This window comes from Lepisosteus oculatus, chromosome 10, assembly GCF_040954835.1.
Source record: "Lepisosteus oculatus isolate fLepOcu1 chromosome 10, fLepOcu1.hap2, whole genome shotgun sequence".
Taxonomy (NCBI): domain Eukaryota; kingdom Metazoa; phylum Chordata; class Actinopteri; order Semionotiformes; family Lepisosteidae; genus Lepisosteus; species Lepisosteus oculatus.
In genome coordinates, this window is record NC_090705.1 from 43,091,772 (window position 1) to 43,119,394 (window position 27,623).

The 27,623-nt window shown below is 37.5% G+C and overlaps 1 protein-coding gene across 2 annotated transcripts in view; it reads right to left on the minus strand.

The window, feature by feature from the left end:
* Positions 1-1,250: 1,250 nt before the first annotated feature.
* The window catches only part of grb10b (growth factor receptor-bound protein 10b), a 90,228-nt gene continuing 63,855 nt past the window's right edge, over positions 1,251-27,623 (minus strand). For both annotated transcript variants that reach the window (XM_015356982.2, XM_006635520.3), the window contains exons 6-17: positions 16,506-16,662; positions 11,299-11,414; positions 10,542-10,616; positions 9,897-10,034; positions 9,361-9,471; positions 8,594-8,692; positions 7,926-8,003; positions 6,874-6,990; positions 6,148-6,214; positions 5,752-5,839; positions 5,564-5,657; positions 1,251-5,031 (exon numbers count right to left, since the gene is read on the minus strand). In XM_015356982.2, coding sequence (XP_015212468.1) covers positions 4,885-5,031; positions 5,564-5,657; positions 5,752-5,839; positions 6,148-6,214; positions 6,874-6,990; positions 7,926-8,003; positions 8,594-8,692; positions 9,361-9,471; positions 9,897-10,034; positions 10,542-10,616; positions 11,299-11,414; positions 16,506-16,662 — 1,287 coding nt within the window. In that variant the 3' untranslated portion in view covers positions 1,251-4,884. The remainder of the gene's footprint in view (positions 5,032-5,563; positions 5,658-5,751; positions 5,840-6,147; positions 6,215-6,873; positions 6,991-7,925; positions 8,004-8,593; positions 8,693-9,360; positions 9,472-9,896; positions 10,035-10,541; positions 10,617-11,298; positions 11,415-16,505; positions 16,663-27,623) is intronic.

Here is a 27,623-nt window from a genome sequence, read left to right on the forward strand (position 1 = left end):
TAAGTAAGAAGGTGGATGGCCTCAGTGTTCTTTTGGAGAATGTTTAGGTGCCCAAAGTGCAGTTTCAGACCACAAACGATACTGCATTACCATAAAAACTTAAAGTACCGCCAGTGGCTTTACCATCACAGACACTCTCCTCCATGACCTGTTTTTAAGACAGCCTGTAGTTTGATACTGCAGTCGCCTCGCTCTTTAGAACCAATGTTCAAAACTACTATTTGTGCAATGTGACAGTTTTTTTATGCAACAGGTACTAAGGGAGATCAAGTTAGAGCTCAACACTGAGCTCAATGAAGAACGCAATGGAAGGCAGGAGGTGCGCAGCTGAAGAGAGCAAATCAGAGGCTACAGAGCAGTGGCCCAGTGGTTTAATACATCAGAAAGGAAGCACTGGAAACAGAGTACAATATACTGCAAGTGAAAGAAAAAAATAAACAAACCCAAGGATATCAGACAAACCCCCAAAAAAATAGACAAGCATATTGCAAAGGAGGCAAAAGTGAAACTATCTTAGCATCACAACAGCAAAAGATGACAAGATGTTCCCATAATGATAATGGGAAGCCTCTAGATGGGAAATGGCTAAGATCTGAATATTTCGCTCAGATGCTTACCAAGCTGAGAAAATGAAACATGGAGCTCAGTAAAGTCAGCCCCATATTAAGCAGTATTATAGAACAGACTTCCATGACTGTTACATACAAGATCAAACAAAGATTTAAAACTGCACTTCTTTGGGAAGTTATGGGATCTAGAAGACAAACATGCCTGCCAAACAAGGTCCAATATCAAAATGAAATAAACTGCATTGACTCTACCCATCCAATTACATTCTATTGCTTATTTCTGATGCACAATATAATGTAAGCTGGGGCCCTGGTTCAGGTTCAGGGGTGTTTGGAGCTGAAATCAGCATGGGGCTTGGATGTTCACTCTGTGTTTGTGTGGGTTTCCACCCACAGCCCAAAGACATACAGGTAGGTTTGTGTGTCTGTCTGCCTGGGATGGACTGGCGTCCCCTCCAAGACATACCCTGCTTTGTGCCCATCGCAGGCCGGGTGAGGCTCTGGTTCCTTGTGACCCTGCACTGGATAAAGTGGTTAGAAAATCGAAAGACAGATTTAAATTATACAATAAAAAAGATTCTGATATAAATCTAAAGTGGCAAATTAGAGGAGAAAGCAATTTAGAGTACTGGTATCCTTTAAGAAATAAATGGTCACTCCAAAAAGTCATACCAGAACAGATTTAAATGTATATCAATGTATTAATGTTTTATTCTAATTACAATAAACAGAATATATCAGTCCCTTATTTGTACAAAAATACCTGAAAAGGTTACAATTAAGATTCATAAGCCATTCAACTATTTACAGAATGAAGCAAAGCACATTATGAATACAGGATTCTCTTAAAAAAAGATAAAAACTTAAATCTTTTTTGCATTCCCTGAAATATTTTACTTTACTCCTTTTTACAGTTACTAAATCTTGCATTGTGACAATATATGCAAAGCACAAGAGTCATCACTGAAAAAGGCTCAATGATTGGTCAATTGCTCAGGTATGTGTTAGTGCAGAGAGAAAGGATTTCTAAACTGAGGCACCTGCTGCTTATTTAAAAAGAAAATGAAAAAAGTACTGTTGCATTTGACAACTAATATAATACAACCTTAAAGCAAACTATTAACCAAAAACTGTTTGGTGTCTCCTCCTCAACTCATTCAACATTACTACATTAATTATTGGTAAAAAATAAAATCTCACTGGTCTGAAAGACCAGTTATCAACAGGCTCCAATTCAACCCTGAGCAACCCAGATACATTCATGTCACTTAAATAGAAAAAGTACATTTCCTTCAGTCACTTATTTTTCAATGTGTTACCAGCTCAGAATTAGGTGATGATGCACTGTTAACTATAGAAAGACAACATTAAGTGAGAACATGTCATTCCCTACTATTATGTTAGACAGAAGATAGTTAGTATTTCACTATAGTTAAGCCAAACAAAAATAACTTTTAACCAGTGAGTTTATGAATTGCATTTTACTTAGCTTAAAATGTTCTTAACTTGTAAAGATGCATGCCAAGAGTCAAGTTTAAGATCTTAAAATTAGCTTAATTTAAACATAAAACATATAATCTTAAAGGGTCATTTTATGTGACAACAATGAAAAACAAATATGATAAACAATATATACACTTGTCAAATAAAAAACACACTAAAATCAAGTTTCTTCATTTTATATGCAGTTATGATAAAAACAAATGCAGTAAATAGTGATCTGTAACCTAAAATACAGTGTTGCATCTACATGTGTTCTGTAGTTCCATATACTTATTAGATACATATATATAGTACATGATTCTAATGAATTTTTCCTCAAATATAATTAAGCCATGGAAGCAACCCAAGCAGAAAAACACCACTGCTTCTCCTTGAAGGATGTCAGATCGCAGGGGTGAGGAGGGAATCGTGCCCTCTAACAGCAAACAGCGGGAAGACTAACAACTAAAATGAAAAACAACAAAACATGCTCAAGATGTAACACCTGTTTCATGCCGACGACACTTGACAGTGTTTTGCAGAGATTTGCTTAAAACAGTTTTCAAATTCTTGCTCTCACATCTGCACTCTCTAAATCAAATCAAAGTTATGCGCTTGGGTTTTTTCCCCCACTTAGAACACGAATACCCCAAATGTGAAAGGTTATTGTTCTTAGTGTTGCGTAACAGTCTAATCAATTTTGCATCTTCAGGAAGATCTATGAATAAGTCCTATGCTACACCTGACTGTGAGCAGTCCAATAGAAGCCACCTTTGGAAAGTCTTGCTGCAACTAATTCAGGCAGATGAAAAATAAGTCGAAGAAACGTCAGAGTGGCACCACGCTGTTCAAGCGAGTATTCTGGGAGGAGTTTATTTCCTACTTCTAGAAAACCGAAAAACAGCAGGATAACACAAGAAAAAACGGTTATACTATTTTCTATATTGGATGTTTACTAAATGAGATTGACGAAGAGAAGAAAATAACTTTTGAAAAACCTGTATTGTAACCTTTTGAAAGTGTTTAAGAGCTGTAGAATATATAATAGCTGTTCAAGGGATGTGGATAACAAAAATGGACAATTTCCATGGTTTCCTTACACACAGAAAATACTTAAACCTGCATAACTGTTACTTAACTACAACATTAATCAGCATGTCATTTCAAACAGAAAAATGCTTCCTAATTTCCAAACATTCAAGTCAACTTTAAACACAAGCTTCAACATATTTTTGGAAAACCAGTGATGCTATGGTGGTATCGACAGCCCTGATACTGAAAGAGCAAATTCAAGTCTTTTTAATTCTTAAAAAATAAATATAATGTGTATTGAGCTTAAATGAAATATTTGGAGTTGTTTTGTGTGGCTATTTCCCAAGTCTTCTATTGTATATCATGCTTAGACCTATAAAAAGTCTAAATGTTTTCCTTTATGTAAAAAGGATAATATAAAGCTTTGAAGATTCCTACTCGTTCAATAGGTAAGGCTGAAAAAACAAACTGGGGCTTCACAGTGCACTCTTAATTCAAAATATAGTAAGGGAATAATACACTCACAATTCAATCAAGTCAAGACTGAATTTTGCAGCAGAAAGACTAAGATTTCCAGTTACACCATACTGACAGGCAGATGACTGCAATACAATGACAGTTTGCAAATCCAATTAATGCAGCTTTGTTAAAGAAGCTGCCATTAATCAGTGGTTATAAAATTAAGCTGCAAAACAGATAAGTCAAAATGCATATCTATTGAAAACTTCTCCATCCTAAAATACATTTTCTATGTCATGTGAAAAAAACTACAAAATGTCCTGTCTTGTACCGCAGTGTCAGCAGGTTTTAGAACGTGCTGACCACTGTCCTGCATTTGCGTTGGGAAAATCAAGGAATGATGCTGAAATTGATCGATGATCCTTACTTTGCTCAAAGGAAACAGCATATAGGATATAAAATGTCAAGCAAACTGCGGTGATAAATATTCCATACGAAAAACACAAAAGGTTATGAAATGACCTGCAAAACAGCCTACAAACTGATGCCAAGCAATCCTCCCAAATGCATAAATGTTGTACTCCTTGAGTTGCATGAGAAAAGAAAATCCTGCAAACTGTTTTATATGGCATTTATAGATTCCTTGTTTTTCTCGAGCTCCGTCTTGTGACTCCAGTTGCTTTAGGGAACAATTCTTAAGATGGCTACATGGTAATAGGTGTTTGGAAAAAAATGTCCCAGAGATTAGTCTCAGCTGTGACTTTTTCCATGGTCAGCTCTTTTATAATCCAATTATCTCAGAAGGATTTCTCACGGAAGATTTCGGTTTAGAGAAAATAATAATGTTGCATTTGCAATGCCATGTCAGTTCATGGTAAAGGTTGTTTTCAGTTCAGGAGTGCAAAAATAAAATAAAATACTAAAAAAAGTCACTTAGTAAACAATCAGCTTTATCTAGGTTGTCAAGAATATTCCAGGGAAAAGAGTTCTCTCCAAACCAATTACCTTCATTTTTTTTTTTAAAGTGGCCAAGCCTGATAATCGTTTCCAGTTGATTGTACACAAAAATGTAGCCTTAAAAAAAGCATGTGAAAGACACTCAGGCTCTCGTGTCTTTAGATATACTTTCAAATTGCGATCATTCAACTGTGCTGTTTGCCAGTAAATCAGGGATTGTTGGCAAATAATGAAGAATTGTTCTTAAAACCGTCTTTTTCTTAATCACATCCGTCTCGGCTTTTCAATCACAGAATGCCGAAGAGCTCAGATTAGCTGCTGAGCCAAAGCCATCAGCGACATATTACACAAAAAATCCAGTTTTTAGGCAAAATTGAGTTCAAGGTCATAAGGCCACTATTGTGCAGGGGTGCTTCAGCTTGCAGGGCAGGACTCCTCTGTTCAGCTGGTAAAACTCCACGAGCTGGATTAAGTCAGTGAATTTGGTATTTCCGTCATCAAGGGTAAAGAACGTCTGTCCATCTTCTTCACACTGGAGACAGATGGGTTATAAGAGAGAATAAAGTTTAAATTAAAACACGAAGGTCAGACAACAAGGCTGCACTGTATATACAAATCTTTCCTCTTGTTAACAGTGCACAAAGCCTAACTGCAAACGTTAAACCAAACTTTGCAATTGATTTAATGATTTTAGGATTACAGATTTCTTCTAGCTTCTCTAAAATGGGACTGTGTAATAGTTTACATAATGCAGCTCTGAGGAGAACACTTCATGACATCTCTTGAAGATCAGATTCAGGAAATTAAAGAAAAGGGGAAAAAGTACATGGTCTTAAATCTAAAATGTCTTTTTTCTCCATCTTCACATTTAGAGAGACTAAAACTGCATATAGTACATTTACTTATGTGCTTAACAGAAATTGCAAAAAAGGGGAAAATTGTTTTCATTGTGACCTAAAATGTTGTTTGACAAATATTTATTAAATCGGTTAAGCTACTCTTGAAAGAGGGTACAGAGGTCTTTGACATCATCACAGATGAAGAGATGATGAAGCAATACTCACAGGCAAGATCTGGAAATGCTTTATTTTCTGATGATGGCACAATGTGAGAACAAATGCCTTTGGATTGCTCTGACTATCTCTCAGAAGGAATAACCTGGAACAGAGATACAAAGTGATGAGTAAACATTAAAAGTGACGAAAGTCCTTTCTTCTTTAGGCTGGGTGGTTTGCTGTTTGTGAAGTCTTACCCATCAACTTGCCCTTGTTGAATTATCATTTTATGGGACTCTTCCCGGGTGATTCGCCCATGAAACCACAGCTGTGTTTTGTGAATGACTGAAAGGAAGCAAAAACATTTCATTAAAACAAATCCTGCTATTTAAAGGTTCGTTGATATGCGTTTACCTGTTCTGAATTTTTTTCTCTGCAGCTACAGTGTGTCTCAGTGTCCCTTAAATGACAAGTGTGTACTTTGATAAAACACAGAGCTGAGACCCATTACAATGTCTGAATCTCCATGTTCACAGGCGTGTGTTCTGCAAGCCATACTCACAATAGCTATCCTCCTTACACAGTTTACAAGTGAATCACATTTGTGAAAGCACAGAACAAGCAAACCATTGAAACGTCCTGGTTAAAATCACCTGTGCTGAGGGAAGAAGAATGGAGAGGACTAGGACTCCCCAGGATGTTCATTCGCTGGCTTCGTTTCTGCAAAAGCAAACAAAGCTTGTTCACCTGGGTTTGTGCACAACATGTTATCAGCAGTTTTGTCATAGTGAGTGAGTGTCAACCTTGTGAGTGTCTCACCTACAAAACATTCTTTAGTTAGAGAAAAAAAACAAAACTTTAGTCCATTCTTGCTGAAAGTTGTTTTTGCAGAGATAAGGTGCTGGGAATTGCTTTTCTCTTTTTGAAATCAGTAAAGTAATATCAACAGTGAAATCCACTAAGGTGAGATTGACAACTATACATTAACAGTGAACAGGCTTTCAGACAACTTCATACACAGCATTGAAAATAATTTTTTTAAAATGTGAAACCAGTATTTATTGAGTGATTAAAAAGTAAGCTTCTCCGCACAAACTGAGAAACACCAGTGTTCTACAGCACCTTCCTACAATGTACAAAGAAATCCAAAGCAAATAATAGGCTCAACATAACTCATCACCACTGTAATCCTGAGACAATGCTCTTGTCACACATTACTAGACACCTTGGCACTGGAAGATGAAGAAGGATGGGTGGCATAAGCACCTCCTGACCTGTAACAGGCACACAACTCAGACGTGTGCACCTTTCCTGCCCGAGCGATCAAACGCAGACCCGGGTGCACAAAGCAGAGATCCAGCCCGGTTGGCAGCTCTTACCCTCCAGGCGTGGCCCTCCTCCATAGCCGCACTCTGGGCTTCAACGGGGTTGTCTATCACCCTTCCTATTCTTCCTGAGAAATCCATGGCTACCAGAGAGTTTTCCGAGACGCTCCTCTACAAAAGAAAAGAGCGAACGCGCATATACAGGCTTGGGTTTTCAAACAAAGCTTAAGCATGATTCTTATTCCTAACCATGCATTGCATGTGACATGGAACATTGTTCGGGTTCGCTTGCAACAATTGCAAAGATATTCAGCTTTAAAGAGGTACAGTTTTAAACTTTCCTCTGTCAGGTTTCACGGTGAATAATGGCACATCAGTGAAAAGAATCCCATTTTAAATACACAACTAGCATTTCCCAAATCTGCTTTCATTCTTGACTAGTGACAGGCATTTTGCACAACCAGTACAGAAAGGTGCTCTGTCATCAGGTATAACCGCTCTTTATTTACTCAGCTGCTCCCACCACACAGTACTGAAGGTAAAAAAAAAGAAGAGCCATTCACTCAGCAGCTCTGTACCAGCACTACAGACGTGACTTATTGTAACTCGGCAGTACAGCGATACAACAAGGAATGTGTACTAGAAAAACCAGAAGCAAACTGACTTTTACACCAAAGTTTTGTTTTCAATGAAGCCTTCCGTACAGTTAATGTACTGTATGTACTATTTAATTGCATGTTTACTATCCAATGTCAAACACCAATAACGCATTTTTAGTAACATGGTTTTGAAGCACTGTACATAGACTATATAATATATCCATTGAACAATGTATAGTCATTTAAAAATGAACAAGTAATAGGTTTATTCCATGCTAAAAAAGAAGAAAGAAAACATTTCGGCCAGGGAGCCTTCTTCAGGTGTGGTCATTTAATACACTGAATGCACTATACTTTAACAGCTACCAATTCTTGCTGAGAGTCATATAAAGTGAAACCATTTCTGCTGCCTTTAACACAATGGCTGGGCTATACTTATGTAAGTAAACAGTTACCAAAACTTTGCTTCATAATACACAAACATAGGACTGAAGTACAAAAACTTACCACTGGTGTTGAAAAGTGTGAAAGTAAAGTTTTCCTCTGTTGGGGTATCTTATAGTTCTGATAAAGCAAAATTCCATACTGTGAAGGAAATCAAAAGCAATATCTCAAAAAACTAATTCTGGAAATTCTTAATTTACATCAGACAAATGTTTTCACTGAAGAGGGATTTTCTGTGACCTATTAAAATGTAACTACCAGTATCCAAGAAATCTATTTATCAAGGGCAAAGAGCTTTTTGTCTCACATTCATATTTTAGTAGTTACAAAAATAAACTTCACCACCATATACTCGGGACACAGTATGCAAGTAAACCCTCTGTACAAAGGTAACGATTCAACATACCAATTAAGTTTACAGGAGGGTAGCCAGCAAAACGGAGTATAACATGATCACTGATATTACAAAAACTCAGAGCAGCTTCTCTCATCATGACAGCAGAACGCCTTAGCAATCATTAACTTTATTATAGCCTTTAGTTGTGAATGCTCAGCTTCATCATGAGGAAAACTGCAGCGACCTTCTATACTGAAAGGACTGCGTAAGGACATTAAAGGATGTTACTCAAGTATGCCTTTACCTTTTCTTTTCTCAATACTTCAGAACTAAATCCCTACAACTGCAGAACCGTGAATAGCTCATTTTGTTGAAGATGCCATTAGTGCTGTACCTTAAAGAGTCGGAAGGCAGTCAGCCAGCAGCTCCTGCTGTGCTCATCTTCAGCACACAACATTCTTAGCTCCTTCGATTCATTTCTCACCTTATTGGGCTGACCAGACAACACATTACATAATTAAATTAATAGAACAGGAAAGTATTCCAAACATCACTAAATGGTTGCATTAGATGTTCAAAACTTTAATATTGTATATGAAGGTGCTCATGGGAGCTACAGTGGCTGATATGTTCTTCACTGAGGATGGGAGTCAGATGATGAGTCTGGTTTACAATGAGCACCGAGAGTGCAGGTCTCTGAACTACAGCAGCCAAAACCTTTCAGCTCATTTGGGATGATGACTTTGGCAAGAAGGGAAAATAAATTTCTATACATTTATTCTATACAATTCTATACATTTTGACTTCCACATTTCCAGAACAGAGCAGCTACTAAAAAACATGTAATCCATCAGACATCCCAAGTACAATGTTACTAATCCAATTACTGCCATTAGCCAAAGACCATCTAGAGGAGAATACATATTAACACTTGCATCTCTAATTCAAATCTCTTGATATGAAAAGTCATTGACTTCCTTCTACCTATAAGACCCAGAAAATAATGACAAGCTACTGAAAAATAAGATAAAAAAGTGGACTATTTTCTTTAACATGGCACATAGACCATACAAAAAGGCTGAAGTAATGGAATCATCTAATACAACTGAAGAAAAGTGCCAGACGCATTCGTTTAACTCTAGTAGTAAAACATGACCATACCTTTATACAGAATTCATAGTCTGTTGGTGCATTATACAGCTTCTTGCCTGCTATAACTGAGAATATATTGCTGTCCTCAAGGTCTGCTAGGAACTGTAAATGCCTTGGCTCCTACAAGAAATCAATTAATAGTTCATGTAATTTTATTGCAAGAACAGAAAAAGATAACCCTGAGTGATGGGCCATAATACCATGAACAATGACAATCCATCAGTGACGGATTAAGCAGACTTCACAGAATAAGCAATTTGCTGATGTATAGTGTAAGTGAATACTGGCAAGAATGCCACCGTAATAATTTCAGGAACAGAATTAGGTTATTTTTATTGCAAATCAAATCACACCACCCCAGCATGGGACTGCTCCACACACATTTCATATTACTGTACTTCTCTAAGTAAAGTAAAGCTCTTGTACTTTGTGGGCATTTTGTGGGAGATTTTGGAAAAGAAAAAATGCAATAGAATGATCAAAAATACTTTGCTCAGTAACAATTTTAAACAGAAAGGTCAAAAGATGCCTTTTTAATTCCTTACCTTGGATGTTCCTTTTGTTGAGCAGTAAAGGCCCGATCGTCTCAAAAACACATACAGCTTCTTCCAAGACTTCCTTCCCATCTCCTTCACATACAAAAACCCCTGAATCTCGGGACAGCTGCTAGGACTTAAAAAGTTCTGAAGAGAGAAAAAAGGACACTATTTGTGAATTAAAATATTTGTGGCATCTCAGTTTAATTCTAAGTTCCAGTTAAATGTGAAGGCTCTAGCAAACTAACTCACAAGCTGCAGGCATTATTTTATAAAGGCCATCATAGAAATAACGGGTGCACTGTTAATAAATCACTGTTAATAAATAGTCGGATAAATCAGACTAATGCGCTACGAGATAGACACCTTTCCTGCTACATACAGTAAATGCAAGTTCTGTCACAACAGGCTTTCACATTTTGAGTTGGACCAACCAAAACCTCAGAGTAATAAAGCCCCTGTATAAAAAACATTGTAAAAGACTTTCTGAATCTGGAATCTCTGCTGATCCTGCACAGTGCCGTGTTCAATGAAGCTTGTGAAATTGAGTACTTTCGTCGCATATGCATCGGTCATTAAATTTCCGGTTCCTAAACAAGACAAACAACAGGAAGCTGTCCAAACAGCCTGTCACAGTGCTATCACGGATCTTACCTGCAAGAGCTGTGACTGAGGAATGGTACCATTGGTTTCCTGGCACCACGCGACCATCTGCTCTGGGAAGAAATTCTGTTGCAGAAAAGACACAAAAGGATTAAGAATAAGAGGCTGCCATTGGACCAATTTAGCTAGTCTGGTAGTTCGCAGCATCTCACTTAACTCTTCCAGCAGTTTGCTGAAATAAGTCAGCATATCGGCTTCAGTGAAATGACTGGGCAGTTTCATTCATCAACTTAAGACATTCACATCGCAAACTCTGATTAAGCATTTATCAAGAAAATTATATAATACTTTATAAACAGATCTTGCATGACCTTTATTCAAAGAAGGAACACAAATGAGCCTTTAGAAGGCTTTCAGCATGCTGGCGTTGTATATTCTATATGTAATACTGCCCTTTAAAAAGATTTGTTACTACTGAAACATTATCTTCTCAAGTCACCGCTGAATTTAAAATATTCCTGTCCTTCTTTAGGGCCTTTTGATCCACCTGTTCTAACAGCGAGCATAATGCAGTATCCTCACTGTCTGAGGCAGAAGTAAGTCAACCTGAGATGAGGTCTGTTCCAGGCAGACAGTGGAGTAATGAAGACTCAACAAGAAGGAAAGCATTTCTCACGCTGCTCAGGAAGTTCACCTCACCCAAACAATAGCACCCGTCTCACACAATGTAGGTGAGCTGTAACAAAGGCTGCATAAAAACTCAATATAAATTTCTTCAATATGTAGAAAATTGAATGTAGAAACTCACCAGAGGATTTTTAAAAAATTCATATTTGGCATAGTTCTTCCTGAAGAGAAATTTACTCTCACTTGTCATTGATGTTTGAACTTGAGCCACAAGTTCATGGTCCTCCAAGCACCTCTCTATTGGAAAGGAAACGCACTGTTAGAACTAACAGAATGCCAAACAATAAATGCTACTTTTTTATTTATGAAATTATATTTCAAAACAATTTAAAAATATGATCAGATATGATATGAATATGATAAAAATATGATAAGAAAGTCAAACAACATCTTTTTTGAATGAAGGAAATCAAAATAAAAGTTAATATTGCATATATAAATCAATTGAATACAGAAAATTACAATTTCCATTCATTGCATCATACTGAACAAAATAGCAAAGAACGATCAGTATTACAAGCGACTAGGAGGTGTTCTTAATCACTCAATAATGAACACTGAACTTAAACAGGAATTGAAGAAAAAGTAAAGTGCAATTAAAAGCTCAAGAAAATTACTAGACTCAAACAAGCAGAAATCAGTAACATGCAAACAATCTAAAGAACTACTCCACATTTCCACTGCTAATTGCTCAAATATATACATTCTCTCTATATTTCCCTTCTTCTAAACACAGAAACCAAATGTCTCAGTTAAGTGACCCTGTACTACAGCAACATGTTTGACCTCCCACCACGAAGTTAAACTTGTAAATAAATGTTGGAAAGAGGGAAGGAAGCGAAAGACTGGCCTGTGGGACAGAAAACCTATGCTGTGTAAAAAAGGGTTCACACAGTAACTGCAAGGAGAACCCACACGTATACAGAGCCTTGTAAAAGTATTCAGACTCTTCCTACAATCTTTGGTACTTCCACATGCTGTCCCATGTCAGCAAAAAGTAATGAAAAAAAGAAAACTGATTACATAAGTATTCCAAAAGCTCTGTGATTCCAATATTTGAAGAAACAACTTTGGTAGCAATTACAGTTGCATTACGTTTTGAGTACCAACTTTGTACACTGGCTGGGTTCAATTTCTGCTCATTCTTCTGCCCGATTTACACAAGCTCTATCAAGTTGCTTGGAGATCACTTATGGACAGCAGTTTTCAAGACAGTCCAAAGACTCACAATAGGATGCAAGTCAGGACTTCCACTTTTATATTCTTAAGACACTCTGCTGTAGTTGTGAATTTGTGTCCAGGTTTTAGTTTTTGGTCTGAAGCAGCCTTTCCTCACACTTAACTGTACATTGCTCTATACATGTTCCCATTAGTCTTGACAAGCTGAACAGTCCCTGCTGATAAAAAGCAGACCTACAACGTAATGCAGACACCATCGTGTTCAACAGCAGGGGTCGTGCTGACTTTGCACTGAGACTAAAATGTTCCCATCGTCTCTGACCACAACGATTGTTCTTACATTTCTGCAGGATCACCCAAGTGCCCTGAAGCATGCTCAAGGCAAGACTTGGGATGGGTTTCCCCTCCACTGACAGCTTTGCGGAGGGTTATTGTCGATTTCTCCTTCCTCTGCCATCTCGAGCTCATCAGAACTCTGTGGCCTCATGGTGGTGTCCCTAACCCGTTTCCTCTTACCCAGCTGCTCATTGTGGAGTGAGTACTGAATGCAAGGCATTGTATATGCCTGCACTATAAAACCCCTTATGGTAAACTAATTCTAGAGGTTAATCTTTCTAGAATTATTACCCTATGGCTGTACAAGACTCAAGTCCTGTCATTCACTGAGCAGTTACTCACTCCCTTACGTATACATATTCTCCCATTAAGTCCGTACGCATCTTGTCCCAACTAGACTGCCTCTACTGTTGCGAGTAAAATGATGTTTGCAATTGACAAGTCAGTTCTGTTTGACAGCTCTTAACCCTGCTGATGTTTTTATGAATCACTGATTTGACATCAACTATGTAATTACAATATGATAACCACAAAGGTACTTGGTCTGTACTTTGCAAAATGGAACGGTAGGATCCATATCCTAAGGAGTGGACAAGAGCCGACTGTCCTGAGATTTGACTGTCTGCTCATATTTCACAAGCCTCTGTGATGACACTGCCTCTGAGAAAACAGCAACAGTTGAAGATCTAATCAATACCAATACAAATTGAGATAACATACACTGTAATCTTCTAAACAATGCTGAAATGGGACTCCACCTTAGCCCTGTGGGATGAGAGAGTGCTTTTTGAAGATGTAATCAACATTTCTCAAACTAATAGCTTTAGCCTACCCTGTAGAACCTTAGTCTCAAAACTCTTCAGGGGGCTGACACAAATGCAGGCAACCCACACGCTGGTTTATCTGACAAAAATAAATGTTGCAAGACTAAATGTCCTGAAGATTGGTTGTGTAATAGATAATAGATATATACCTTCAATGCCATTTTAATTACGCCAATTTAGACCCAATTTGGAATATTACAATATTTACTTACATAGTCACACGGTACCCAACCTTTATATTTAAAAGCAAAGAGTGGAGAAACTGTCTCAAACATTATAAACGTTTCAAGTTCTTCAAAAATGTTAAACTGCAATACTTTTTATTAATCTTCAAAACACTTTTCCATAGGTTGACTTCTTATGGAGTTTTATGTTTATTCTTTTATGATTAATTTAAAAACCCCAACAAGATCATGCGTTATTCATGAACAAAATGTTTTGAAAATTACATTGTTCATTTGCACAAGTAACAAAAATTATGTATGCATGACTGCGCCCAGTTAAGTTTTCTCATCTTTAAACAAGGGCATTGCAAAAGATTTGGTCAAGGCTACCTCAGAAGATAAGAGCATCTTACATGTCATTAACTGCATTTTAAAAATTCCTCTCTGTGTCTGAGACTGGTCTGAAAATGTCACTGTTTACCACATGCACAAATCCTAGGCCTCTGACATTTTCCAAGACTGCACTGTGGCAATCCATTCAAATTATTTTGGCCACAAACCAACAAAACATGGAATTGCAATTATTCTATAAAAGGTGTTACGATAACATTTTCCAATTACTTCAACAATTTCTAATACAACTGTAGTCTTCAAGGTTTAATTATCCTAATGGAAAAGAGTGTCATGTCTTGTTCTAGCACATAGGTACTTTGTGTGAACAGAATTAAGAAAACTACCGGCGGGACAAAAATAGGACCTAGAAATTTTTTAAAGATGATGTCATTTCTTAGCTTGACTGCATTATGCAAGAGTCTGCAACAGGCTGATTAAATAAAAATAAGGTCACTTTAGGGCAACCATTTAACTATATATTTAACAATCAGACTAAGCAACCAAATCTTTAAAAATGTATACTATGTTTAACAAAAAGAGAAAATATGACATCAGATTAATTATTTTTATCTACCTTACCTCAGAACTGAAATACTTATTTTAATTTCAGGCTTGCAAAGAGCTTGTAAAACAGCAGGTCAGGCAGCTCGCATATCAGGTAGCTAACACCATAAGACACACCTTTGCTTTAGGTGGGTGCACCTTTAATTGCCTTTATTTAATTTGTATGATTATACATATATGGTGTATCTTTACCTTTTTGTGCTCATTAACTTTTTTTTTGTGCTGACATTTTCCTGGAAATGCCAGCGGCTAAAGAAATATTCAACCTACAGAAAGTGAAGCTGTTACTATAGTTACAGCATGGAATCTTCAAAAAAATCCACGTCGTCTATATTATTTGCTATGCAACACGAGCCCTAGATCTGCACTCCTGTCTATTTCATTTCTGTGACGGTGCCTAGCTACTGCTGAAAAGCATTCATAAAGAATCCCAGACAATTACAGAAAGCTTACATAGACTTAGCCTTAACTAGTTGAGTCACTTAGTTCATTTCTTTATGAGCATGAAAATGCATGCCTTGAAACAGCTGAGTGCACCGAACCGATCACTCACCCTCCCCCACAAGAAAATACAGGCCTTACTCTACCAGCTTTCCAATAAGCTCATCTGCAGTGCTGTATTCCTCCTCCATTACAAAATGTTATTTTGCCATCCAAAAGTCACCGGTGACAAATGGCGATCATACTAGTGCTCTCCGATACTAGTATGAAAAATCCAGAGCTCCGTTTTGTACTGCTGGATGACATATTGAAATACAGTCGAAATCAACACGCCTTTCCGCTGTTGTTTGGGTCTTATTAAAATGTATACTGCGCAGGGGCCCACTGTGATAATATCTGAGTGCTACAGGGGAGGCAGAACTTTCAGGTTTTCTGGCCGCATGAGTGTGAAGCAGGCTGGACACTGTGCTCCAGGCACGTTTACACCACCCTGCTCTGCACCTCGCAGCTCAACCCCTGCGTGACCAGTGGCTCATTTCTACAAGGCCAGAAATCTACAACATTTTTACTGCCTTGTTTGTTTTCTGTCCCACGAGCTGCAACACTAAAATGAGGTCCTTTGCCAAGCTGCACCAGTGGCAACACAAGCGGATTCCTGCCGGTGCTGGGAAGCCCGTACGCTCCCCAGCGCAACTTCTCACTCAGTTCATCACGGAGCAGAGTGTGTGACTCGCTGATGCTTGCCATAAGCCGAACGAAACTAGGAGATCCACATGTCTTAATTGATTGCTGGGGGGGATTAACTGTTAATTCCAGAGATGAAGCGCCGCCAACAAGTCAGAGTTCCTGGAATGTACAGGACTGCAGTGCATCCAAGTAAATCTCCAGCATTAATACTCAACCAGCAGATTAATAATAAAATGCAAAACTACACTGCCCTATACGCTGTACGATGAAATGAGCCATCTCCCATTTTACTGAGACCACCAGGCAGACCTCACAGCTCCAAGACGGTCTTGCCAGCTCCCACCTTGTTCAGTTCGTTGGCTTAGACTTCTGTCCATGCTTGGAAGGATCTTAAAAGGTATAACATCCACTTTCAATCATCCATAAGCTTTTTTGCCAGATGCAGGAATTCCACACCATCCCTTGGCTTGATACCTAGTGCTCTTGTAACTCTCAATAACCACAGGTAACACCACAAAACAAGTCACCCACAAGGCTTTGCATCCAATCTCTTGTGGAGAAAGCCAGTGCAGAGCAGTTTTTACTTTCCTCATAAAAGTCTTTCAGCACTGCATGATTTGAAAAAAAATTCACCCAAGTGCAGAGGAATTGAAGTATGCATCAACACATTCCCAAAGGAACAGAAATTTCTAGCTTCTATATTCTTGAAAAAACGGTTGCTGTATCCTGCTGCCACTTACCTAGTCCGAGATGAGGGTGGTGCTCGACAAGGGACCAACTGTTGTCATCCAAACAATGGCTCTTGTACACCAACAGCTGGCAGAGGTCTCTAGCCGTCATGTCTGCTGGTATCTCCACTACTTTGCCTGTCCCATCCTCACTAAAAATTTTAACGATCTGTAACAGACAAAGCCATTTGATGACATAACATAAGGAACAGTAGAAAGACAGAAAAAAAATCAGAAAACAGCTACGCATAAAAATGTGGACATCCAAGACAAAAATTCACTAAAAGTGATGGATTATTGCTGCTCTTACTTTAGCTATAGGAAGACTTAACATATGCAAAGGGACTCAATGTGGCTTTTAAAACTTCCTCTGATTTGCCAAATAAAATCCTGGTTTTAAGTATAGAGCTCTCAGTCGCGTTTCAAGTTCAAACAGTACAGGTCAGATTCCAAAGTCCTCTTAAGACCACCTGTTCCCCTCCCCCACACCGAAACCCAGTCCATAGAAACCGAAGCTTAAAAATTTTAATTTAAAAAAAAAATCTCTTCCACCTCGACGTCCTCTTGGCAGAGACTTCAACTTCCTTTAGAATCCCCCAAAAATCATTTCTCATGACTCACTCATGTGCTCAGTTTCCACATAAATTCCCCAAAAGACACTAAACATTTCCAAAGCTATCTTCCTCTACCTCACTCCTTTTCGTACCGGATACAACATTTCTTTTAAAGATCAGAGAGACGACAAATTAAAATGAGGAAAACCTTACCTCTGTAGCCCGTAATAGGCAGCAGTCAGGGGAACACGAAGGCATTTTAAAATTAATCTTTTCTCTACAGAGAGCTGTTTCTCTGCTGCCTTCAAACTCTTGCTAGCAAAGACGCTGCACAACCGTACAGTATCAATGGATTACTATACTCTACCTGTCACGTAGTCTATACCCTGCCTAGCATAGCTGCAGAATAGAGCAAGCAGATGGCACTGTTTCTATCAAGGCAGACAACTTCCACTGATCTACTCACAAAGGGTTACAAGCACAGGCTTTTAGGTAGTGAATCAAACCACACTCCCCTAACCAATCACAGGCCTTGCTCAAGCTGATGTAATCATTTCCCACACAGACACACACACACCGACACGCAGTCATACGCACACGTTTCCAACTTCTCCTGGCTTCAACAGAGCTGCAGTTGAATGTCACGATCTAGTCCAAACCAAGCCTTTTCGTATATTACAAAAAAAAAGTTTTATAGTTCTCTGTGCTCTCAACTTTCCTGATGTCTGAATCCAGTTGTGAATCAGAGCTCTTTGGTGGGGAGGGAGAGGAATCAGCTTTGACTCTATGCCAAAAATGTCTCAACAGGGCAAGTTTCATTGCAGCTGAAACAAAATGGACAAGAAACAGGACTCGAACTTTTGATTTGCCTCCTTGTGAGCCCTATTTTAAAGTAACTTGTGTTCCTGAGAAAACAGATTGCTGACCAAGTATGTTAGTTCATTCTTTTTTTTTGTCTATCAAGAATGTACTCCTGGATTCACTAGGGTTTTAATGACAGCCTTTTAAAACAGTACACTTCTAGTATACAAAAACTGACCAAATGTGGTCTCACCTGCCTTCAGGTAGTTTCATGAAAGTGCCTTCAAAAGGCACTCCTCCTTTTCCTTCATTTAACAACTCAAAAAATAATATACAAAGATGCACGTTTCTGCCTTAGCAGAGAACAGTTCAAGCTTAGCCTAACAAACACAGGACTGCGTGCAGATCGTAAACAGCTTTATTCAGCACAGGGGATGGCTCGAGTCTTTCAGCTCTTCTGAGAGAAAGGAAGCCCTGTTACTATAGATGAGTAAGAGGTATGCATTCAATATAATGTTACAGCTGTGACCCAGTGGCTCTCTGAGCTAGGGAAAGCCCAGCAAGAGGAACCATGGACACTGTACAGCCACACAAAACAGATTCACTGCCTGACTGGGCACAGTTTGACAAATCAATAGTGTGTGTCTGGCAGAGCATGCTGTGTGAGTGTACACACGTGTGTGTGTGTGTGTGTGCGGGGTCTAGAAAGAGATGAACAAAAAGACTTGGCAAACAGCACAGCTCTGCATTCCTAAATGCTGTTAAAAACTTCAGAAAAGTAATCTGATTCGAACGAGATTGTTATTAAATGACTGCAAACACACATTTCAAGAATACTTTGGAGATGCCTCTGAGCATTTTTGAGCTTCTGATCTTTCTAAAAAAAACTAATTTCTCAAAAATATACTCTGCTACCAATTCCATACATATAAATTAACATTTCATGTGTACAACTGGGTCTCGTTGTAAATATGACACACACACACACTTTCAGCACCTTAAAATTAAATATTAACCTTCCATAAGATGCACATCACACAAAGTCCAAAACAAAAACACATGGCATAGTCCCTCAAGCCCTTTCCTCTACAGAGTCCTCACCTCGTTCCTTTACAAGAGTGGTCATTTACAGGTTCATAAGATTAAAGAGCTGTTCAGTTTGTATCATGGAACTCAGAACGTAACAAATGGTTTTACTGTATCAATACTGTATTAATGCTATTTAATTCCAGTCTAAAACATTTCTCTGAATGAAGGATTACTCGAGAGAAGGTGTAATCTCAACATTAAGCTCATTCATAATGAACTGCATTTAAAATGGTTAGTAAGACCTGTTAATGTACATGTTTCAGATATTTGTTTATAAGTCTTACAAACTCATTGTTCTTGTAGGAATTTATAATAAACATTCATAAAAATCAAGAAAATTCAAGAAAATAATCTGCCACAGTCCAATATGAATCACTTCAGCTGTTGTGTAAACAATTCTTAATGGAAAAAAAATTGGTAAACACTTGTGAATTGTATATAAAACATCTGTCAAGAACTGCAAACGGCACAATTCCACAGTGACCAAGAATAAAATTAGCTATAAGTGAACATATGTAAAGTTTAAAGTAAAATGTACATTTCAAAGAGTTTTTTTTTGCATAAAAATAAAGTCTGGGTGGGAAGTACAACTATGATACTTCATTCTTTCAGAAAGAGGGGTTTAGGTAGTACTTTTCCACAGGTTTATTTTATTATGAGGTATGACTCTTACTCCCTTGAATGTTTCTGGAACTGACAGAGGCATGAGCGGATTAAACGTGCCCCTCACCGTACTGCTGTCAGCTTCCTGCCACCGATTTTCTTCTGAACCATCTTAAAAGGACCACCAGAGTGGCACATCTTAATTAGTACCTTAACTGTAACAACTGATCAGAAAAACGGACAGAAGCTGGGATACCAGGCATAAGTTCACAAAGGGAAATGCCAAAACAAAGCGATTCCACTTGACCCCGGGCCTTGTCAGACTGAAATGGGAAGGAAGGTTCACAGAAGGCTGGCCTGTTTTATCACAGTGAACGCTAGCCTCTCCCCCACTTCCCGCTCCACATTCCAGTACAAGTCCCACACCAGTGACTCAGGAGATTTATGCAAACGCTCTGTTTTACGATGCAATCCAGAGAACAGATTAAAGGTGCTACAGGAGTTCATCCGCTACTGTGAATACTCTAAAAAAATAAAGGAACAACTTTGCAGACAGTTCGCACAAGACAGGCTTTTGTTATGCCCTGGCAAAGATTTAATTAAGCCCAATACATGCTTATATCTCAATTGTTTATAGACCTACTGGCTTTTAACATAATGGTGCGAGTTGAGTAAATCCACAGGTACGCTTTCAGTTTATTGAACACAATAAATCATGAACATTTTTCACATTTCTGGCAGGAGTAGAATTAGAAAACCCCAACAATGTATTTTAAAAGTTTTCCAAACAGGCTCAACAGAACAGAATTGCTGTCAATGTTACAATTCACAAAAAAAAGAGGAAAAAAACAGATTCATTAAAAATCACACTACAGCAGCAGTGTAGAAACCTGCGACTGAGGTCTGGATCTTCCTTTCCTGGGCATCTGCTCCCCGTAGGCAAACACTCCTCTCTTACTCAAAGAAAAGCCTCTTTAAAGATTAATAACTGCAAACACACGTGTAAAGTGCTCATCACGAGCAGAGTTTAAATCAATAGGCCTGATGTTATTTTTAAACAATCCCTGTAATTAAAAGGAGGGAAACAAGTTGTGTCACTGACAGTGGTTTTGAAGATAAGAAAGATCAAAGAGATCTTGAACCCAAAGATACCCTCACATGAGGTTTGACAACAGAAGATTGTGTTTTATACATTAAGATTACTATGGTAAGTAATTTACTTTATTCTTAAGCTATCTAACACTAGGCTACCCTGCCACAGAATAAAGAAACAAAATGAGAAATGAAATTACAATGATCAATGCATTTTAAACTACTAACACAAAATACACCGCTCCATATCAATGATCACTTTTAGGCCGAGTGATCATTTCCTCTTATCTTGTGATTAGTTTTTGGCTAGTTTTGGCAACTTATATTGTATATTTAATCAATTAAGTAATTGTATTCAACAACCAACGTGGATCAAAAGTTTAAGAAAACCTTTTCTGTTGGGTTAACTCTTAATTAAGTTTAATTTAATTTTTAAAGTGCAACTAGAAGTATAACTGCAGTCAACATTTAATCATTATTGTAACCCTAACCATACCCTGGCCTAAAATGAATGCTCATTTAAATACCATTTTAACAGCGGTTTTCAGCTGATTGAAGACAATTTCCAAGAGCTTTTATCAATGGTTTTGATTGCTTTAGACTCATTTTACGGTTTGAGGAACACTTCAATTCTGATGACTGGAGGGCTTAAGACAGATTGCAGAGCTGCTCATTTGAAACCCCAGCTAGGGTTAGGTTTTTTTACACTCAGTGCTGTATTTCGGGGACCAAGTGAATTTCGGAGACTTTTGGCTGCTTATATTGCATTTTGCACTGTTCAGTAATTGTATTCCCAAACCGAGTCAGATCAAACATTGTAAGAAATCCTGTTCTGTTGGGTAAAATCTCTTCATTTTGGTTTCAGGAAACTCATAAAAAAGAGTAACAAAATATTTGCTGTTTAGTCAGCTGACAATACTCATGCTAGAGGCGCAAGACGCAGACATGCCCGTAGGTGTAATACCTGGTGGGGGAGTCAATCTCCACTCCCCTGACTCCTCAGCCAAGCACAGATACCAACTGCCTGAACCTCCGTCAGTCTGAAGCTTCATACACACCGATTTTGCTTTTGCTAGGACCTGCTTTTAGACTCCGAGTTGTTTTTTCTCACGGCAGCCTTACGTTAAAATATTTCAATACATTTTAAACTGGAGACACTCATCCCAAAGAAACCAATCTTTTAGGACTGGAACCACATTCTGAGAAAATTAAATTATCTATTGATAAATCCTGTTTCTAAGCAATTCTAATATATTTTTGTTTTTACAATTCTAATACACCCCCCCTACCCACCCAAGAGACTTATTTTGAAATAAAACCGTAAAAAGAAGAGCAGTTATTAAAAATCGCATACATGTCATGTGCTTTTGTTTTTCTTCTCTTAAAGATTTTGAAAGCAAAAGTTACAAAACTTTGTTGGCTTGTGTTCACCTGGTCCACAGGGGTCATGTGAAATGCTGTTTAGTCTGAATCATCTAAATAGCCAAGCAAAACCTTTTCACAAAAAATATCCAAATTAATATGTTGTGAACTTCTAAGCATAGGAAATGTGGTTTAAGAATAAAGCAGATGGTCAGTGCTTACATGTGATCCTTTGACAGCTAATATTCTCAGCTTTATCCAGAGTTACGTAGAGGCTGCAGAACCAGTGGCTTAAACTGCATGTGTCATAGCCCTCTTCAGACACTACTGGATTTTTAAAATGCTTTCTTACTTTTTTTGCTTACCAGTTTCCCTGATTTAAAAGTTTCATTCCTTCTCCTGCAACTTTGGGAAAAAAACTCCTTTCTTTTCATGAAATTGTTTTGTCAACATCTTCCACACCCAAGAGGACGTTAAGTCAACCTTGTCATTTCCGTTAGAAGAGCTAGTTTGAATTAGTAATGCAATACCAGTTATTACAGATAATGTACTTGAAGAAAACAGGGCACATCATTCTCACACGAAAAGGTTAGGGATCACTGGCTGAACACATCAAGTTCCCAGACCACAGAATTACCTCATGGATGTGTTCCTTGCAAATTAAACAAATGTCATTTCCTGAATAAAAAGCCATTGATTAACAGGAATGCATTTCTCCCTACCACTTATAAGTACTTCTTTAATTAATTTAACTAACCCCTTGTACTGCTTTCAATCTATTAAGCTTTCACATTGACTAATGAGATTGTGAACCAAAACCCCAATGTGGACAAATGAGTTTCAAAACGACATTCAAAGTTCCACTGAATGCAGACACTTCTATTCAAATTTTAATTGTTTTAAAGACAGCATTGTAGGATCTTTGCTGACTCATTAATTGCAAATCCTAACCGTTCCATGTTGTCCAACTGTCTTGTCAAATTAAGTTTTCCAGTAAGCTTACAGAGTGACAATTGAAAAATGAATAATTAGGAGAACCCGGAACAGATTCGTAACTCAAAGGTCACCAAAGGTCAAGCCCAATCAATGACTGCATTTTTAAAATATATTCTGCAAGTTTAAGACTTCCTAGTGCTTTTGTTAATGCTTCATGCTCTATTAATCAAGATATTTTTATCCTTACGTATAGACCAAAATATAAATCATCTCTAGTAAAACGACCCTCCTATTTCAGTTAAAAGGGGGATGCACAAGGAATTCATAACAGAGTAATTTTATCGGCTTTCAGGAACTAAACCTTATATCACACAGCAGGAAGAATCCAGCAGTTAGGCAAAGCTAAATGCCAAAAGACGCCAAATGCTACATGAGACCTGTACACATCTGGATGGGTCATGAGCAAATGAAATAGTGCTTGTGGACATGCAGAGGGCAGAGAGCCCCCTAGAGGAGAAATCACAGAGATGTGCCTGATGGTGAGAACAGAACATGGTGTTAAAGGCTTTTGGATGAGATTTTACTCCTGAACCTTAACATTCCCATGACAGTTTTAGAGAGAAATTTGTTTAAATTTCAGACGTTTTAACCCAATTCCTTAAATCCTTCCATGTATTGTATTCCATATATACATTTTCATCATAGCCAGTTATGGATCAGTTTGTTTACTATTCTCATATGACGGTTACAGTTTGGGGAAAAATAATTCCAGTTTAGGCATGACAAACTACCAACATTTTTTATATAACCATGCCAAGATCATTTATTCCAACAACTTTCACTGATATCAGGAATTTGGCAAAAAAAGCAAAATCCCCCTCATTATGAGCCCACTGTAACAGCACGTAACCAAAGTAAAAAACTAGGAGGAGAATTTGAAAAGAGGAAATGACTTCTGGAGGCACAATTTAGTCATATTAATTACACCTTGAGACTAGGAAAAAACTTGTCTTTTTCTCTAAAACTTTCATTCAATCCCCAAAGAGGATAGCTGACTTTGATACCTCTGGAGATACAGCCACCTAAAATTCAAAGTAGACGCTTACATTCCTGGTTATCCTTAATAAGGAAAAAGAAAAACTTACCAAAACATTCACCTCCTGCACTTCAAGATTATTCCCAATCCATTGTCTAAATCACTTAGTCATCCCATATCCAGAACCATACAATATACTACCAGCATGACCATACATAAGGCTGCACTGAAAAACCTTGGTACTGTACCAAAGGAACAATGGCTGAGCACTTGAAAAGAGGTTACGAGGAAAATACTAGTTTTTCAGCAATTTGTCTTCAGTACTGCTTGTTAAAAGTGATAAGTAAAATATAACTTTTTATGAAGCACATTCATAATCACAAATTTGAAAACAAAAACACTACACTGAAGATGGCTGGGTTTAGGCAGGAAAATGTTTTAAATAGGTTATGTAAAGCACACACTAGGATGAAACTGCAACTCTTTATACATGCCATTTTTAAGCTTGCAACTACATGACAGGTATCTTACTTTTCATTAGCAGATGGTCCATCAATAAATAAAGCTCATTTGTCTTCCATGAAATACAGTACGCTTCATATTTGGGAAAGAGTCTATCCTTTTTCAACACAGCCTCCTTGAACATTTGCCTGATACCTCGCAAGGCTATCCATAAAATCGTAAGAAAATTATGTTGATTGGTCCTTGAGCCATTACTGCTCTGCCAACTGAACCCAGGGGTTTCTGACAAGTGAGAGCAGCGGATGCCACAAAAGCTCATTGCTTAAGAGACATTAGGGAACAAGAAAGATAATGAGGATGCAACATATTCATTTTAAAATTATCAGCTACTCTTAAAGCATTCTGAAAATCAAAGTTAAAATGTCAGATCTGCTCAACAAAATGTCATTGCAGTTGCTACAAAAGGATGTTGCTGATAATCAGTTTAGGATTAGGAAAGAGTAATTCAGAGCTATTGAATTAATATGAAAATGATCTACATGCTTGGTTGGAAGTAAATGTGAAATGTTGACAGCATTATCTATTTGTTAATTCCAAACTAAGTCAAAGAACAGATAAATCTTTTTTACTTAATATGAAACAAATGTACTGTAGTAAAATTAAACCTTAAGAAAAGCCCTTAGGAAGAAGTGCAACATCACAGATCAAGTCACTTTATCAAAGTGCAAGTAAAGCTGCAATTTATCAACGCTAACACTGCATCTTCAAACTTATTTTTGATGCCAAAAAAGTCAATTACTGCAATTTTAAGGCAGCCATTTAAGTCTAAGCATGTCCTTGCCAATACATCTCACTGTATTTTTTACAAGTATCATATTTCATGTCATGACTTCTGCCCTTCTGTGTATGGAATAATACAATTATAATGTTCCAGGCCTTCTGTGCTCTCACATGGATAATTACCATTTTCACAGTCCTAAACCTGTTTTTCAAGCACAGTCAGTTTGGTTATGTCTTGACTGAATGAAAAATAAAAAGGTGGCACACACAAAAAAATACTAACCTTAAAATTGTATGCTCTGCCAATGAAACTGTTCTGGGAACATCTTAAGTATTTTATAATTACATACTGTCACAAACTTAAGACGTTAAAAATACAGAGCTGTCACTGCAGGTGCATTCTCTGTGTGCTCTCACTCCATAGGTAGTACTTTCTTCAACGTTGTGTAAACAAGATTAAGACAATGTGCAGCATCTCCATCATTTTACTGATAAATATTGTCCTAAATCAAGGAGGGAAAACTGACAAAGGGAAAGGCAATAATTCCTAAAAATACTGAAAATGACTTACACTGCTTTGCAGTTGTGTTTTTAGAATATATTAAAATATATAAGATTGCATATTTAAGTGATTACTGAAGCTTACTGCATATGATCATAACGTATTAAACATTTCCTTATGCTATCAATAGCAATTTGCACAACACTAAAAGGACTGCACTTTTTCAGTACCACAGACATACAGTATCTGATGGTAAGAATACGATTTACAAAAATATATTAAAAATTCAAACAGATGACGCATTGAATTCCGTGCGAATACTTCAATAGAAAAAACAAACAGCTTTCTATATGCAGATCAATCTGACCCATCTTCAGAGGTCTCCAGGTGTTTGGGGCCAGAGCCATTGCAGAGAGACTCTAAAAGACATTAAGACTCTACAAACCACAACCCTGATTCATCAGGAGTAAACTCCCACACACTACAAAGCAGTTCCTTCAAATTTTCATGACTTGACTTGGCATTGATTCCTGGGAATTTTCATCTTAGAGGATCAGAATTACAATATCATTATAGGAGCTCTGTGAGGCTTTACTGTGCAGAAAACTTGGTTTAACTCGTTGGCAGTCTCTGCTTCTTTACTTAAATGTCCGCATTACAGGACACCGGAATACACAAAAAAAAAACCCACAAACCTACTTCAAACATGGAATTATCATTTGCAAATTAACTTCCTGTTGCTAGTCACTTATGAAAGATGAATACTGATTTCTACATCTGTACAAAAATCTGCTTTTAATCATTTCTTAACTTATATAAAATACAAGCAAGGTCATATTGCCTTTCTAGGTTTCTCGCTACAATTTCCAATAAACTGTTTCACAGTTCAAGTTGTCTTTATTATTTGAATTATAGCTAAGAAATTTGTAAAGATCGGATAACCTAATTTCTGACCTAAAAACCCATCAAGGCTTCACACCTGAAGGTGGCACAACCATTCGACTAGTCTTTGTTTCAAGTTTTCCTATCCATAAATGGACTGACTACTTCACAAGCACATGCAAAAAAGAACCCTGAATGACTGCAATCGAAAGAAAACCAATGATTTAGTGCAGCTGTTGAGTCAAGATACAGAAGGTGCCTTCTGCCAAGTATGCATTTGAAAAATGAATGCTGATATTGTCTGCATTTGTACATTTTATGGAAAATGAAATTTGCTTTGCAAATTTTTGTACATGGCTCATCTGAGCAAATGTGCCAAAAAACAACAACGAGCTTTTACTCTCTACAGTAGCTAAAAAGTGACCCATGCCTTACTAATGTGAAATAAGACACTGGTAGACTAAAAGGACATATTCCTCAATGTAACCGTTTTTTGTTCAGCCAGAACAAAAATCCTGATTAAACAACTGTGTATGCATTTTTTGTACCATGTCTTTGGACGTATCTGAAATACCTATCAAACTAAGTGTTCTGATTTTATTTTTCCATTTTTTAATCTCTGAACATTTCACATTTCTGCCAGATAAAGACATAATACTGAATTAGGCATGTTAACAGGAAAAACATTGTGAAAATAGGAACTTCTGGAACACTCAATTTTAACAAAAGCCCATTCTAAATGCGATTCCTAGGTGCTGTCAATATTAATTCTATTAATAATACCTTAAATTTGAGAAATCTTTACTTACATTTTCCAGAAAAATAAAAAACAAGGTGCAACCTTTTTTGCAAGGGATCTCCAAAATTAAGGGGGACAACTAAAGATACATGGCAAAAAACTTACTGTCAGCACAGCACAATCTCTGACCTGCTTATGATGACCGTGTTCATCTGCTCCTGGAAATCCATTTGGCTAAAAGACATACTGGCATACACTGAAACCAAAACCGTTTTTCTATCCAAAATGTTAT